At 49.9% G+C, this 16108-nt stretch overlaps 3 protein-coding genes and 1 non-coding gene across 4 annotated transcripts; 1 reads left to right on the top strand and 3 right to left on the bottom strand.

The window, feature by feature from the left end:
* Nucleotides 1-3973: 3973 nt before the first annotated feature.
* LOC120952057 (WD repeat and HMG-box DNA-binding protein 1) lies at nucleotides 3974-8376 on the bottom strand. The gene is made up of 9 exons (XM_040371161.2): nucleotides 8233-8376; nucleotides 7906-8143; nucleotides 7602-7842; nucleotides 7082-7534; nucleotides 6097-7007; nucleotides 5766-6026; nucleotides 5540-5698; nucleotides 4887-5003; nucleotides 3974-4649 (listed from the first exon to the last, which is right to left on the bottom strand). The coding sequence occupies exons 1-9, from the start codon at nucleotides 8307-8309 to the stop codon at nucleotides 4116-4118; spliced, it is 2991 nt and encodes a 996-aa protein (XP_040227095.2). The 5' UTR covers nucleotides 8310-8376; the 3' UTR covers nucleotides 3974-4115.
* Trnay-gua (transfer RNA tyrosine (anticodon GUA)) lies at nucleotides 5220-5317 on the bottom strand. Its single transcript has 2 exons — nucleotides 5281-5317; nucleotides 5220-5255 (listed from the first exon to the last, which is right to left on the bottom strand). It is a non-coding gene; the product is annotated as a tRNA-Tyr (tRNA).
* Nucleotides 8377-8476: 100 nt separating the features above from the next.
* LOC120952058 (mitochondrial enolase superfamily member 1-like) lies at nucleotides 8477-16040 on the bottom strand. The gene is made up of 8 exons (XM_040371162.2): nucleotides 15736-16040; nucleotides 15443-15661; nucleotides 15238-15360; nucleotides 9667-9817; nucleotides 9434-9591; nucleotides 9228-9370; nucleotides 8998-9161; nucleotides 8477-8932 (listed from the first exon to the last, which is right to left on the bottom strand). Exons 1-8 carry the CDS (start codon nucleotides 15826-15828, stop codon nucleotides 8631-8633), a joined length of 1353 nt encoding a protein of 450 aa, XP_040227096.2. The 5' UTR covers nucleotides 15829-16040; the 3' UTR covers nucleotides 8477-8630.
* Nucleotides 9850-15181, top strand: LOC120952056 (uncharacterized). Its single transcript, XM_049607352.1, has 3 exons — nucleotides 9850-10043; nucleotides 10111-10999; nucleotides 11071-15181. The coding sequence occupies exons 2-3, from the start codon at nucleotides 10333-10335 to the stop codon at nucleotides 13497-13499; spliced, it is 3096 nt and encodes a 1031-aa protein (XP_049463309.1). The 5' UTR covers nucleotides 9850-10043; nucleotides 10111-10332; the 3' UTR covers nucleotides 13500-15181.
* Nucleotides 16041-16108: the final 68 nt, after the last annotated feature.

Genomic DNA, 16108 nt, shown 5'->3' with positions numbered 1-16108 from the left:
TTTTCGCTTTCGAATTTTTAGGGACAGTATTTAAATGGCCCTTACGACTGCTTTTTCTCTCTCCCCCCTGCTCTTCTCACGCATAATCAAATATCTACTTTTATGATGATTTGCAAACGATTAAACAGTGCACCAGTGTGTTATTACCGATAGCACCCAAAAGCAACAGCAAGCAAGCAAGCAAGCAACAAAAAAAAACAGTAAGGGGAACAACTTTGTTGCCAACAGTTTGTGGGAAGAGCAATTAATCGACTCATCAACCTGCCTTGTACTGGGCTGATGATAGGGATTTTTAGTTCGGATGTTTTTCCCCCTGATTGCATGGGAAAATGTGACGCAAAAAAGGTTCATCCATCATGACGGGAAACTATGCAAACTATTATGACGTTAGATTAAGCAGGGAGCTTAGGACCTATCGTTACATTAATATTGGATTAAATGGCTCGTTTTCGACCTGTTGTTTGAATGTCATCTCACAGTCGAAACTTAAAGCCTAACCTTGAGATTTTCTCTTCACAACATTAATCAAACATTCTACCGAAAATTCCACTTCCATATTGCCTGTTGGCCCTTCCAATTCCAACGCAATCCCATCCCACCACCACCACTTGTCCAAATCAATCTAAATGCCCAACATTCTTTGGCCCTGCCATTTGGGAACGTTCCACCGATCAGGTTCGCGGAAATTCACCTTCCTTCCCAAAATATCAAAGCGGCCGGCCACCTCACTTCCCACCGTCGGACGTTAGGATCATTTTAAATGCCACAAATAGTTGCTTTTACCGCACCGGTCGTACTTTACACCGTGTCAAAGAGCTTCCCACCGTCTAGAACCGCCATATCTGATAACGATGCAACAATACGAGTCTCCTCCTCCTCTTTCTGCCACTCTTTAACCATCCCCTCTCATCTGTATCTTGTTGTACGCGTTCTCTAATTTTCTCTAATTTCCCACACGAAGAGGCAACGTAGCAATAACAACAACAAAAAACCAACACCACAAACAAGCGAAGGAAGAGCATTTAAATGGAGGGAAGGTAGGTGTGTGTCGGAGTGGGCAAGAACATTCCCACCGAATCGAACTCTCCCACGGCTACTCACCCGGGAACGGCGAATGAATCCCACGTGAACGATCCGTCGGTGGCGGCGACTTCCCTTTTTCGTAGTAGGCACTTGTTGTTCTTTGCGCGATCTTCACTTACAATTCACCAAACCACACACAATCACACCAAACTCCAACAACCCTCGCTCGCTCGCTCACTCACGCTTTTCCGAGGGCTCGCCCGCTGATTGCGTGTGGCTCTGGGGGCGCCATATCGTACGCGAAGGGGGTAGCCACGCGTGTGTGTATAAAGCAAGAATGAAAGTGATATTAACACACACACACCCAATCCCCCGACGGATGATTACACGCCCCCCAAGTGGTTCGGCCCCGACGCCACCGCCGCCACCACTTGTTCTGCTGCGTCACTGGATCACTCAAGCCGAATTCCTTCCTTTTTTTCTCACACACGCGATCAACCACAATAAACTCGGGTGTAATCATTCTCTCTCGCGCACACACACGCCCATTTACGGCTCGAATTATCGCTTTTCGTGTTTACTTTTCCCGAAAAAAACGCTCAAACCACTTCACGCGTGAGATTGTGTAAAAGGGGTGGGAAGGCACGCTGGCGCTTCTACGGTTGCTTTGATGACTTTTACACGCATTCTCACTTGTTCTAATGTATGCACACACACACAACACGACACAACGACACGGAAGTGAGCCATTTCTTCGATCACACTAAACTCACTCTCACACCTCCGGGACTGCGGGACACAGAGACAGCGTTCACCCCCTTTTTGCGCGATTAAAAACCTTCTCCTTTACATTTCCGTAAACAGCGAGTGACTGCGAGATTGGTTCGCACGAGAAAATCCCAGTTAGCGCGTGTTCCCATAGGAAAATTTTTCCGGTGGGAAAAATTCTTGGTGGCTTATCGATCCCGATTTTTTTTTTTGTCTGTTTACAACCGACGTGTGAAACGGAAGGTTAAGGCGCATACAGATTGAAGGGACACAGGATGCGCGCACATGCTAGGGGAGGAAGAACGGAGCAAGGACGGAAAATTATGCACTTTTCGCTTTGCTTCTTTCCGTGCGCGGATTGTGTGCTTTTGATACGGACCCCTTGCAATTGCGCTGCAATTATTTGGCTCAGAACCGATTGATGATGATCCAGTTTACACCGGTGGTCGCACGGGAATATGACAGGAACGTTGGTCACACGAGCCGTCGTCCGGCTGGGTATGGGAAAGTGCTCAGTGTGCGAAAATTTTATCGCCGTCCCTGTCACTGGCTATGACTGTCACTGCTGAGACATGCACCTACTTGGATTGGGAAACAGTAGAAATCCATCCCTAATCTAGCGCATCATTCCTTAGTCTCCGGAACGTTGCTGAGAGATCTTCTAAGGTGGGGAAAACCTGGAACATTTTCAAGTAATCTCTACAAAAAAAAAAACTAAAAAAGAAGATCTTATTATTAACAGTAAAATAATTAAAAATTGAAGGCCAAAAAAGATAAAGATGTCACCTTCGCTGCAAGCAATTAATCAACTCACACAGTCCATGAATTTCGACCAAAAAAAAACAGAAAAGTTAATCATTAATTACTTTCACCGCCTCCTTTGGGAACGTCCCAGCTGGACGCATCATTAATTGAAGAGAGCTGTGGCAAACGAAAGCACTAAAATCAACATGTAAATTATCATCCACTCTAGAACGGGGGATACAGAGCTGTGTCCGCGGCGGAAGTAGATTAATTGAAGGTAGTGGCGCAGCATACACCACAAACCATGTCCAACATTCGTATGCTTTTCCGTTCCACCAATTAATTGAAGTGGTGCAAACAGAAGATAAAAGAGGCGCCTTTGGGGTGTTACCTTTTTTTTTGCTACTGCTGCTTCTCCGATGCAGTTAATCGTTCATGTTGAGGGAATTAAGCTCAATCTTGTTTGGTTCGGGGAAATGATCCGAGCTTCCTCCGCGCACAGGGGAAGGGTTTGATGAATGCAAATGTAAAAGCCAACAACATATAGCATGAATCAAGCGTATCGGTAACAATTTTTGTCATTTCCCTTTTTGGAAGAACTCTTTTCCACTTCGGGACACCGATTTCAATCAAAAGTACAACACATCGGAACATGCCATTCCAAACGCATTTACAATTAACTTGCAGTGTCGCCTGTGTGTTGTCCTTGCGACTGGAACGAATCTCGGCGCCGAAAAGGGGTCTTTTCAACAGAATCCTTTCGTAAGGGGGCTTTTGCTTCTTCTGCTTCCTAAACTTCCAACCCGGAAACGGTTACCGTCGGTGATGAATCATTTTCCCATCAGGCCCAATCAGCACGCACAATCGATGGATCTGTCGATTGCCAATCAGTCGGGCGAGCGGTGAAAACCCCGGGAATGAGATGAGTCGGCACTTCATAATTGATATGATCGATTTTGACGCTTGCCACAAAACGACGCTTCCGTGACATATGATGGGCTGCAAAAATCTCTCCGCTCGAGCAATTTCCCGAGCCATGGGGCGACAGCAGCAAAGTGTTTCAACCCCAGGAAATGCACACACACATAAGCGCGAGTGCAGCGTGCGCGTCAACTCCGATGTCACGTGCTGGAATCTATCCCTTTTTCCATATGTTCACTTGGCGCGTTCCGCGGACGCACACGCACACACGACATCGGCTTGGTGGGATGATTGAGTGCCCGTGACTGGCCTTGTGACAACAATGCACATCCTAATGGCGCTGGGACCTACTACGGCACCACCAAGCGCTTCATATTTTATCTATTCTCTACATCCCGATCGATTCCCGTTGGGCCATGCCGCCGTCCTCCTGGTAATGTCCTTGCCGATAACGATGATTGCGGACAATTATTGTGGAACGTTCTTTCAGCAGCTGCTTCAAGAGTCGACTACAAAGTAATGGTTTAAAATTATTATTCTATCGTTTGTTCACTTCAGTTCAGGCACCTGTTTACGTGATATAGAGTTTGTGGGCGCTAATCTAATAACCTTATCATCCAAAGGGTGTGCTGCGTAGGGCACCTTCAATATCATTCACACTAACCACTCTTCACGAAGCCAAACTTTGCCAATTTCGACACACCCGTTTCTGGTGCATCACTCGCGTCCAGCTTCCGCTTCGCCGATCCGCCGTCCGCCGGGGATGATGCCGCACCGCTCGATGCACCTTTCGCCTGCTGTACCTTGAACTCACGCATGCCAATTTTGATAAGCTGCTGTTCGTCCGCCTCCGGATGCTTTCTCTGCAGGTCGTCTCGATTGAGCTCGAACCAAGGGAGAAACTTCATGCCGGGTGTTGAGGTGCCGCCGCCACTGTTCTGTGGCCGATTTTCGTCCTGTCCTCCCGTTGCGTCGACCGACGACGATGTCGGTTTGCTGCCAACGCTCGGGCTGCTGCTGCTGCGAGAGGCCGAAAATCCAATCGCTTTGCCGGTCAAATGCTCCAGCGGATTACTGCTGTTGGCACCGGTATGGCCCGAGGACGATGCGGGTGACGATATGCCGTCGGTTGCAGCGGCCGTCGATTTACGGAATGGATTGGTGGGCTTTTTCGTGCCAACTGGAAGCGGTTTCTGTGATGCGAAGGAAGGAGTGAATGGGTTTTGCCATGCGTACGTACGGGAAGATTGGCGGAGGAGGAGGTGGTAAGGACCGTAAGCATGAAATATCTCTACGAGCGTCAAGGATGCACAGTGAACAAAAGCACACCAGCTGGCAAAACGCCATCAGTGGACACATTTTGACCCCACGGTGAAGGAGAATAGCTGAGAGGGGGATGGAGGAGGGTCGGAGGAGGGTGCTCTACTTACTATTTTCGGTGTGGTATCTTTCTTCGTGATCGCCTCAAGATTGATGTGCTGCAGTTCGTTCACGATGGCCGCATTCTCTCGGACGCTTTCCTGCTCCAGTTTTTCCTCCTGCACTTCCTGCTCGTGTGTGAAGAGAGACCAAACGGAAAACGATTAAGTGCATTCGGTGAGGCTAATGTGTCTTTTCTAATGATCTAGGTTATCGAAATTTAGCCTTCCCTTTTTTCTATGTTCCAGCATTAAAAAAAAAATTCAAAAAGAATCTTAAAGAAAAGCAAACCAGCCGATGGAGATGTTTATTTTGCTCCACAGTTGCAAAAAAGTTTTCAGCTCTCCTTCGAACCGGATTTGAACCAGTGACCTATGGATTACTCTTTCGCCACATCTCGCGCTTCTACAGTCCACCGCTCTACCAACTGAGCTATCGAAGGCTTACGCTCTCCCCACACACACGCGCTATTTCAACACGCAACCACTCACACGCTTGCTTGTACGCACTTCACATATACGCTTGTACGCAAGTTTTACTTTCGCAGACGGATTGCGCACAACTTATTGCATTACATCCAACCAAACAAACCGCCAAACGAATTACTTTCATGATTTTGTTTTTACTTTTCATGTTTAAATTAAATTTACGCTTAAACTCTCACCTGTTCCTGGAACGTCGGTAGCAATGGTGCCAAACTGTCCGCCAGATGATACCGTCGAATCTTGCTCGCATACTTAATCACCAGCGGAATTAAATGACTCGAGGCGATCGTTTCCACCAGCTCCTTCGCACGCTGTTCACATTCATTTTTACAGGCAAGCTATGTGGCAAAATACGAATGTTGAATTCGAGTCTGTCTTTTTGTCACCCTAAGTAGACCTACTTACCGCAAACAGTTTGACAGCCGTCTCCTTCATTAACTTATCAGCATCGTTCACTTTGAGGTAAAGCGAACGCACCAAATCATCTTCAAGACATTCCTTTTCACTCTCCAGATCACACATTGGAAGGGCAAACTTCACTTCCATCGGGATGGGTTTCGGGGTGGTTAGCGGATACTTTGACCCACGGCACAACACCAGCTGCACGTGCTGGGTCGATTCCGAAACCTTGATGATGAACAGATGGTCTGATGCACCTTTTGTTTGCTAAAACAGGATCCAACACAGTTACGAATAGATCAGTGGGTTTTGCGTACGACATCACAATTCAACCTACCAAATATTCTGCATTATAAATCGGCAGCCAAAGGTTGGATGTGGCGTGATAAATGTTCAACATGCCCGCCGTATCGTACACCGCGGGCGATCCTCGATCCGAATAACCAACCCACTGCATCTCCGACCCGGCCGTCAGTGGTACGCGCACTTCCCGACAGCGCAGCTTAAAGTTGACGCACGTCACGATCATCAAACTGATGTGCTGATCCTCGTTGGCCGGCGCACTGTGATACGCCACCAAAAAGTGATCCCCGTACGCGGCAAGTGCAACGATAGGTCCCGCCACCGCTATCACCTCCCGCTGAGTGCCACGCGCCGTGTACACGCGCAGCAACCGACTGTCCGTGGCAACGACGACGATCTTATCCGATGCCGTCACGGCAATGATCTCCTCACAACCCGGCATCGTATACGTCCACTCGCGCTTGCCAAATGCGGCCTGATTGATGCACACAATCTTGCTCGGGTTACCGTCCTCGTTGGGGCAAGCCATGGCCAGCACGGTTTCGCTCAGCCCTGCCATCGTGTGATTGAGGAAATTGTTCAAATGAATGCCGTGGTGTTGCTGCGAGTCATGAAACTCCACCTCGATCGAGTTCTCCTTATCGGTCGCATGTCTCCGCACGATTCCGACATGATTGTACACCAGATAGCAATGCTCCAACGAATTCGGTGTTGAGCTGGGCTGAAAAGGGTGCTGCTGGGGGTAGGACTTTGCCACCGCCAAGCGCTCGCTGCGCACCGTACCACGATCGTCGTCATCGAACCCGGCATCGGACATTGCGCCATCCGATTTCTGCGTTGGGCCCATCACTTGCGATTTCAACTTTTCCAGCTCGATACAGTTCTCATTCGCCTCGTCGTCACCCGATGCATCATTTTCGCTATCCCTTTCGTCCGGCTTAAGATCTACAACAATGCAAAAAACACGTTCTTATCATCTGCTTCCTTATATCACCTCTTCTTCGTTAGCTTCTACTTACGCGCGTTGAACAGATCATCGAACGCATCGTCATCCTCATCATCGTCCTCCTTCTCGGCCATCGCCACAATATCCGCACCTTCGGCATCATCCTCGCCGCCCTCGACGAAAATGTCCGTAACCGTGCCAACCTGCCCATTGCCATCCGATAGCGCCAGCTCTCCATTATTCTTCGGATTCCAGACGAGCTTCGTGATTGGGTTCGCGTCGTACGGCTTATCACCCTCGACTAGCTTGCCGGTTTCGCAATCCCAAATGCAAATGTCTCCACTTTCGCTGCCCGCCGCAAGATAATCGCCCATCGGAGAAAACCGACACACAGTCAGTGTAGTGGACAGCTTCGGATTGACGAATTTCTTCACCACGTCCCAGCTGGTGGTGTTCAGCAAGATTACCTCCTTCCCATTCGGATAGGCGAGTAGGTTACCCTTTTTGGGCTCGAATGTGGGTGATGCTGTGGAATGTAAAAGCTGTTTTGTTTATACCTCACAAACACACAAACCATGCAACTGTTCACTTACAGAAGTGCACAACGGCCTCGAAGCTTTTCACCTTTGGCAGGTCCTGTATTGTTTTCTTCAGCTCCTTCGTTTTCATATCCCAGATGTGCAGTTTTCCATCGCCGATGCTCGCCGCCAGTAAATCCTGTTTGCTGGTGTCCATGCTTAGAACGGGCCCTTCCAGGTTTTCCAGCTCAAACTGCTCGCCATCGTCCACGGACAGGACCTTAATCGTGGCATCCTCAGAACCAGCGGCAATGAACTGCAATACACACGACATAAGGTAATTTCTAACCTCGCAGCAAAGCACACTCACCGAACTTACCCGTTTGTTCTTTGCCATGCAGGTCACAAAGGCAGTAAAACGAAACTCGATTCCATCCTTGTCCAGCGAGGGATATTTGTATGCCTGGACCGTGTTCAGGTCCGTCGCAACTAGCACCCGATCGCCGTACTGCAGCGCGGCCCATACGTGCTCACCCACACAAACGGTCGGCGGATCGTCATCCCCAATACCGTTCCAGATGCGGAAATCTCCATCGTATCCTACACTGATAATGCAGCTGTAAGCAGACAAAAGATTATTATTTTATTAAAAATCACCGGTCGCTACGATCGTCCTGTGTAAGGTGGGAACAACATGGGCTCTTACTTTCCATCATCTTGATATGTGACGCTTGTGTAGCCCATGATGTGAGCATAGCGCATCGGAGATCGCTTGAAAGGCATTATGAAGCCGATGTATTTCGTAAATCACAATTAAAACTTCACAAATTAGCCAATTTAAGAGCAAAATGCCTCAACACACAGCCCCGTACGCGTTCAATAACAAATACCCTTTTTGGCGGGTAAATCTGGTGTTGACGTTCGCGGAACACAACAAATGTTTTTAAAAATTCTCTTTGATCACAAAGCTTTACAAAAGTTTTACGCCCTTTCGCACTGTTTATTTTCCGTTCGAATTTCAAACTGACAGTTGAGGGAACCTATACCTCTGATTATTGTGCTGCAAATTATTGTGCTGCTTTCTCTTCTGAACGTTTATCAAATTCAATAGTTTTCACGCGTAAATATCCCTTCATCAAACATGCGCTTCCAGTCGGTGCCGTGAGGATACTCAAATTGCAAAATTGCTTCCTGCTTCAGCTCGGTCGAGTATCCCGGCGCCCTTGGAGCAACGTAGCATGCTTGCTCGTTGATAGTTGCCGGAAATACAAATTGATCGTGCTGCTGGTCCACGAACTCAACCATGCGTCCCTCCATCGTGCACGAAACGGAGCAAAAGTCCCACATTTGCAAATGCTGCACCATCTCGCATAGTCCAACACCACCGGCATGTGGGCATACTTTCACTAAAACAACAAACTATTGGTTAAGGATGGTGAGGTGATTGTAATTTTTACAAATAACTTCCTACCATTGAGTTTTTTTGCTATCAAATAGACGGACAGTATTTCGTTTACTCCTCCAATGCGTGCTGAGTCTATCTGGCAAAACTCGAGAGCATTGGCTTGCATGAACTGCTTGAACATGACACGGTTGCAGCACATCTCTCCAGTTGCTACCCCGATGGAATGTTCTCTGTGAGCATGTAGAAGAGGAGAATGAAGAGCATTTCAATTCCATTTAACCTGCGGAGATACTGACCTCAATGCTGCTGCAATTTTCGCATGACCCAACACATCGTCTGGAGACGTTGGCTCCTCGATCCACAGGGGTTTAAAGTCCTTCAAGCTGATAACCCACTCAATGGCTGTTTGGACATTCCAGGTTTGATTTGCATCAATCATCTACAAAGGGAAATGGTAACAATATGAGAAATTTCAATTTTTTTTCCAGCAGCTTCTACTCACAAACTGATTGTCCCATCCGATTTCCTCCCGCACAAGTTGGCATCGCTTAATATCATTTTGCAAATCTTGTCCCACTTTCATCTTGAATGCCTTGAATCCTGCGGCTAGATACTTTCTGCAGAGCGCGCGTATCGTTTCGTCGCTGTATCCGAGCCATCCTGTGAAATTGGTTTTGCGATGGGATTTACATTTGAACCATTTCCTTGCCCAAGAGTTCCCCATTATTCATTTACCTATTTGAGTTGTGTAGGCCGGATAACCATTTGCCAGAAGATACTGGATGCGCTCGCTTCGTGTTGGCTTTGTTTCACGCAGCAATGCTATCGCCTCCTCGGGAGTGATCACATCCTCGATGTAACGAAAGTCAATCGTTGAAACAAGTTCCTGTAAAGCCGAGATGAAGGAAAATTATAGAAAATACCAATTGTAGCCAACAAATGCACATCGTCCGCAAACCGTTCAACTATGGGCGAACGCACCCGACTAATGCTCGCACTATGGGATGCCAACTGTTACGGTCAAAAGTCCCAACACGCACTGACAGCTGTCAAATTGACACCTTGGCCAAGATATTTTTTGTTCAACTACATACGCGGATAGGATTTTTCCCGTAAGCAACAAGTTTTATCAAAAGATTCGTCCCTTTTTACGTGTTTTATCCGCATTTTCGTCTGTAGCGTTCGCATCAGTTTGTCTTGTACTAGGTGCCAAAGGGTACTGAACAAGGCAGCCTCGAAAAGTAAGCATCGCTACGCGCGTGTGTTTGTGAGCTAGGTGCTGTGGTGCGGGCTGCAGCAGCGTCCCGCGAATTTTGGTGCTGAAAAATCAACACCCACCCACCCACTGCCGACCTGTGACAGAGTGTGAAGGAACGCACCCTCCTGCAACGCAACGGCGGCATGGACAATCTGGACCAGCTCGCCGACGACGAGCTGCGGCTCCGGCTGGTGCAGTACGGCTTTCCGAACCTTCCGGTCACGACGACCACGCGCAAAATACTGATCAAAAAGCTGCGCCACCATATCGACTCGGAGAAGCAGAAGCTGCGCCGGGAGTCATCGAAAGCGGCCCGCTACAGCTCCGGCGAGGAGTCGGACACGAACGATGGACGCAAAACGATGACCGCCGCGGCGCAGCGGAAAGCGTACAACAGCGGCAGTAGCACGACGCGTAGTCAGCGAGCCACCGTGGCGGGTCCGGCGGGAGGAGGAGGGGCAAGTGGCTCGATGCCACCGCCACCACCGTCCACGAACCCGGCCCGGTCGAGTATGACGCGCGTCCCAATAAGCATATCATCACCCTCATCATCATCGTCGGCATCGTCGCCAGTAACAACTGCACCGCTCAGTGTAAGCAGCAACAGTTATGCCACCGCTAATGGTGCCGGGTCGAATAATCATCATCGTAGTAGCAGTAAGCCTTCGTCGCCACCAGGCACCAGCTCAATCTACATCTCACCGCTCATCGTGCACGACAGTGAGGAGGAGGACTACTTGCCTCCGGTACGCGCCGGAATAGGAGGTGGTGGTGGAGGCGGAGGGGGAACTGCTTCATTACGAAGCTTTGGTAAGGAGAATGGTAAATCGGTGGCAAAAGCCCAATAGTAATATGTGACGCTTTGCTCTTCCCAATTTTAGGCAGCCTATCGTCGACGTCTACTTCGCACAGTTCGCTGTTCCGCAAGTCGGCACTGTCGGGGGGCAACATTACACCACCGTCGGCCAACAGCAGCATGTACAGCAATATCGGTGGCGTCGGCGGGGACAATAATAGCAGCAGCGGGGGCAGCCCCACGCTGAACGATTCGAACGGATCGAACGGTGCCAGTACGGGTGATTCGCCGTACGTCAGCGAGTACACGAAGCGACTGATGCAGTTGCGCGGGGAAACGGTTTCGCAGGAGAATTACAACAGTGCCATCGGGGGCATAATTGGACGTCGGAGCATGGGTGCCAACAACATGCCATCCGCTTCCCGATACAGTGCCACTGCCGCCGCCGCCGCCTCTTCCAGCAGCCATCTGCACTCGTTGCGGACGAACCATCATCAGCAACCGTCGTCGATCGGTGGTGGCGGTGGTGCGGGAGGATTGCTTCACCATCCCATGCGCTCTAGCCATCCTCACCTGCTGAACAGTAAGGGAGGAGCGTTGGGAGGAGGTTCGTCGCCATCACCGCTCGGAAACGCGGGTACGATTATCGCAGGCAATCACATCCGCCAGCGGTACAGCCGGCTGTCGGGGACGAACGAGTTCAACGAGAACGACATCGTGACGCACGCACAACCGTCCCCGGAACCACCCAGCATCCCGTTCCGCGTGAAGCTGGGCAATTTCATCACCCGGCTCGACGAACACTACGGCTTCAAGCAAACGTTCATCCCCTGCGCCCTGCTGTGCCTGCTGGTAGTGTTTCTCTGCTCGGTCGCGTTCATGTACATGACCATCAGCACCGATCTGGCCAGCACGCTGAGTTCGATCAACACGCGGTACGAGTTGTGCGACGGTGATTTGCACGGGCTGGCCGCCACTGGGTGCGTTCATGCGGCAGATGTCGAGCCGGCCCTGGAGCTGTTGAAACTGATCGGAACCGAACTGAAGGCACGCGTTGAGCAGCACCACTGTCGCCGGGAAGGTGACGCACCGCCCGTGTCCGGCCTGATGTCTGCCGGCGAGGTGCTCAAGCACGCAAAAGAACACTCCCCGTCCGTGCTGATACCGCAGCTTACGCGACACCTGCACGCGATGGAGTATCTGATCGATCGGAACCCGCAGTGGCACATCAATCACTGCGACGCGAACGGTGAACCGATCACGTACGACGGTGTGCTGGAGCGGCGTGCCACCCGCTCGAACCACTTTACCATCCTGAAGCCGAAGCTGCCCTTCACCTGCATGATTTACAACAAGTTCCAAAAGTTCTTCGTGATCGTGGGCGGACTGGCGCTGGTCACGATCGTCACGCTCGCACTGAACTACTTCATCAAGTTCGTACTGTACGTGAAGCAGAAGCGTCGCGATCAGGTCAACCGGCTGATTAGTGAGATTATCCATGCCGTTAGCCAGGCGGCGGCCAATGCTTCCGATGCGGCGGCCAACAAGGATGCGACGGACGGCGGTGTGCAGCAGGCTGGCGTAGTGATTAACCACCTGAGGGACCGGCTACTGGGCATGACCAACCGGCGCAAGCTTGCCTGGGCGTGGAACGAAGCGCTCGACTTTCTGGAGCAGCACGAAAGCCGCATCGCCTTCGAGGTAGCGTCGATCGCAGGCGAAGACTTTCGGGTGATGCGCTGGATCGACACTGCCCCGTTGGCCAGCAGTGGGATGGCTATAGGAAGAGGCGGAGGAGCGTCAGCTGGCGGGGTGTCCCGGCTCGGGGGCGGTTCCGCCGGCAGCTCAACGGCTAAGAAATGGCAAAGCCCGGCGTTTGACAATAGCAACAAGATACACGACCCTCCGACACCCTGCCTCAAGATCCGCCAGATGTTCGACAAGTATGAGGTGAACGACCCGAACCTGAAAACGATCGTACAGGACGCGATCCTGGAGAAGGTGGGCGGCCGGTGCAAGATCTACGACATCCAGCTGGACCGCAGCAGCTGCTGCGTGTACGTCCGGTGTGCCTCGGCGAAGGATGCCGGCATCGTGCATGACGAAATCAATGGCTGGTGGTTCGACAATCGGCTCGTGTCGATCAAGTTCCTGCGGCTCGAGCGATACCTGCAGCGGTTCCCGCGCTCACTGGCCGGACCCGCCTGTCTGAAGCCCTCGAACAAGAACAACTCATCCATGAGCCATCAGCTGGCGCTCAACAACAACAACAACAACGGTGGTCCGGCTGGCCGTCACGCGGGCAGCAGAGCGGAGCATGACGGCGAAACCGATCCGGAAGACTACGACGATGGGGAAGGAGAGGAGGACGGAGAAGAGGAGGAAGAAGACGAGGAGCTGATTGCGGCGGCGGCAAGAGCTGGCAGCACCAACCGTGCTCCGGGCGGTGGCAGTGGACGTCGTTCCGGGGCAGCCATTCGTCGTCGCGATGAATATGAGGAAGATGATGAGTAAAAAGGAGGGAGAGCGAGTCCGTCCCAGGGAGCCCATGGGCCGCGGATTGTCAAGTGAAGAGATATTAACCATCACTAACACACACACAAACACACACACAAAGCAACAAAATGCGCGTACGGATTTGAAGCAAACTCACTCATAACAGCATCAACATCATCATGATCACGATCACGATCACGAGAAAGCCGCTCGCGCCTAAGCGTCTAATGTTAAAGGATCGACGTTTTCTTTTTGCCATTTATTATATCATTTATTGCCCTTTCCCGTTCCCGTGCGTCTAAATACTGTTTTACCTGCTGGTTGAAGAGCCTTTTTTTTCTTTTAACACTTACGAAGTTTCTTGATAATACTTATTATAGCGTGTGCGAACAGCAGCAGCGTGTCGCAACAGATAACATTACTACTGTTTGGATTGTTATTTTTGAAAATAAAAATGTCCAAATTTAGCAAAAACCACAACAAAACACAACTACTTACAACGCAATACAATACAGCTGGAAAGGAAAACTGGAAGAAAAACGAGGGCACACGGAGGGCTTTTGTTTTTTTTCGATAGCGATAAGATAATAGGGAGAGAGAGAGAGAGAAAGATAAAGAAAGGCGCTTTGTTATGAAGGAGAAAAGGGGTAGGTTAGTTAAAGTGAAGCATCATCTGCACCAGGAAAAGGGAAACGAACACAGGCTAATCTCAGCGAAGGGACAAGAGAATGGGAGAAAGGTTTCGTTTTTCTTCCTACGAGCTTAATTACGGAAACAGCTGAGAAGGTAGAAAAAATCACTGTGGCACGGTGGCATACACTGCAATATGTACTTGAATTTTGGCGCAAAGAGGAACGCATGGCACAAGATGACGACGCGCTCTGTGCCTGTCCTTAAGCTTATGTGTAGGACGGGGAAAAATGGAAAACGGTAACGGAAGGAAGGAGAAGGAGACGAACGTTTTGTTGATTAATGATTACAGATTTATATACACAGAGACAAACACACGGACGGAAAGGTATACAAAATTATATGTTTTCTTTTGTGTTTGCAAGCTCTAATATATATAAATAGATACAACTCCGTTCTGCTAGGTGTTGTTTTTAAAAAAATGTAACGTAATTACGAAGGTATGCGGCAGAGTTGCGCAAACGATCTAAATCTAACGCGAAAACTAAACACTAATGAACGAAGAGAAGAGCATAGATTATTTAAGCGAACTTACACAACGCACCACCCAAACATGCGTAAAGGGATGTTCGGGATTTGGCCCGCTTTCGTGCTATATTGAAGCGTAATGAAACGTTTTTTTCTTGCAAAAACCACAAACTAAAACAACTAATCCCGCGCTCTGCAGTACACTTGATTTCAAACTTGATTTCGTGCAATTTTCTTTTGGACTCGTTTTTTTTGTTTCTATTTGTTGTAAACGATCAACCGATCGATCAACCGAGCTCAAACCGAGTAGGACAGAAAGCGGAAGAAGCGCACAAGAAATGAAGTATGTATAGCAAAAACGGATGTTAACACGCGTTGATGATGAGGGATTGTTCGGACCACCGGAAAGACCGGACCGAAACGTATCATACATGTTAATGGAAGGTGCGCAGTGTGGGGCCCAAGCCCCCCAAAACCATCCCAAAACCTTCGTGTTTCATTGGAAAAGTGGAAAAAACATAATAAATCGAAACTAGTTTGTACGTCCGGTCGGGGTCTATTCATTTTGTTCTATTACTATCATCACCGGGCCACTTACCTCTGGTTCCATCTCAGCGAGCAGCTGCCACACTGGGACGTTTCTTATCCGACCCCAAAGATCCCACAGGGCGTTGATGATGGCGGCCACCGCCAGATGCGTGACCCCTTTCTCCGGTCCAATCTGTAGAAACAGGGAAATGTGTGGTGGTAGTAGTGGTGGAGTGGTGGAGTCACCAGAGACAACCAAGCAGCTTTTCTCTTACCCAACGGAGCTGCGAATCGCTCGTCAGTTCACGCCAAAACTGGCCAAAGCGCTCGAAAATGCTGGTCGTCGTACGGCCCTCGACCAAGCGCTTCATGGCACGGACGGCCAGCAGCACTATATCCGTACCGCGGCCAAGCGTAAACGTCATACCGTACCCGGTCACTCCTTCGGCCGTGGCGATCGTCACGTACACGCAGGAATAGTCCGGATCCGTGTGCTACTTTGATCGGATTGTTTGTGTTAGTTGCTTTGCTACGAGAACAATGCTGAGCTGCTTTCCGGCACACATACCATCGCATCGGACCCGTGCGCTCCCAGTGACGTTGGCCATCGGATATCCTTCGCCTGCAGGGTGGTAATGTTGAGGCACCGATCTTTCCCCATGCTGCTGAGACACAAACACGCGCTTCTGGCACAACAATGAATGCACTTTCCACCGCAATCCGGCACACACAGAGGAGAGATCGGGCGCGCGGGCGCGTTATCTGTTGTGTGGTGCGCGTCTATTTATGCCGGAACGACACCGCGGTGTGTGCCAGTATTGGTTGGTTTGTTTACACTGCGCGAGCGTGACGTTAGATTTTCTGTTATCAGTGGCGCTAGTTGCGATATCATTTGAAAAAAAAGGCGCTAACAGACACACTCACTCACTTGCTTGATTGTG

Source organism: Anopheles coluzzii, chromosome 2, assembly GCF_943734685.1.
Source record: "Anopheles coluzzii chromosome 2, AcolN3, whole genome shotgun sequence".
Lineage (NCBI taxonomy): Eukaryota > Metazoa > Arthropoda > Insecta > Diptera > Culicidae > Anopheles > Anopheles coluzzii.
This window is presented reverse-complemented; position numbering and strand designations above follow the sequence as displayed.

Bases quoted from the DNA above. Each gene is read 5' to 3' on its own strand.
- LOC120952056 (XM_049607352.1), top strand. From the start codon at position 10,333: ATGGACAATCTGGACCAGCTCGCCGACGACGAGCTGCGGCTCCGGCTG. The intron at 11,000-11,070 runs GTAAGGAGAATG...TCCCAATTTTAG, and splicing joins TGCTTCATTACGAAGCTTTG to GCAGCCTATCGTCGACGTCT.
- LOC120952057 (XM_040371161.2), bottom strand. From the start codon at position 8,309: ATGCCTTTCAAGCGATCTCCGATGCGCTATGCTCACATCATGGGCTAC. The intron at 8,144-8,232 runs GTAAGAGCCCAT...GTCTGCTTACAG, and splicing joins ACATATCAAGATGATGGAAA to CTGCATTATCAGTGTAGGAT. The intron at 7,008-7,081 runs GTAAGTAGAAGC...GCATTGTTGTAG, and splicing joins CGATGATCTGTTCAACGCGC to ATCTTAAGCCGGACGAAAGG.
- LOC120952058 (XM_040371162.2), bottom strand. From the start codon at position 15,828: ATGGGGAAAGATCGGTGCCTCAACATTACCACCCTGCAGGCGAAGGAT. The intron at 9,371-9,433 runs GTGAGTAGAAGC...TTCCCTTTGTAG, and splicing joins TCGGATGGGACAATCAGTTT to ATGATTGATGCAAATCAAAC. The intron at 8,933-8,997 runs GTAGGAAGTTAT...TTGTTGTTTTAG, and splicing joins GATAGCAAAAAAACTCAATG to TGAAAGTATGCCCACATGCC.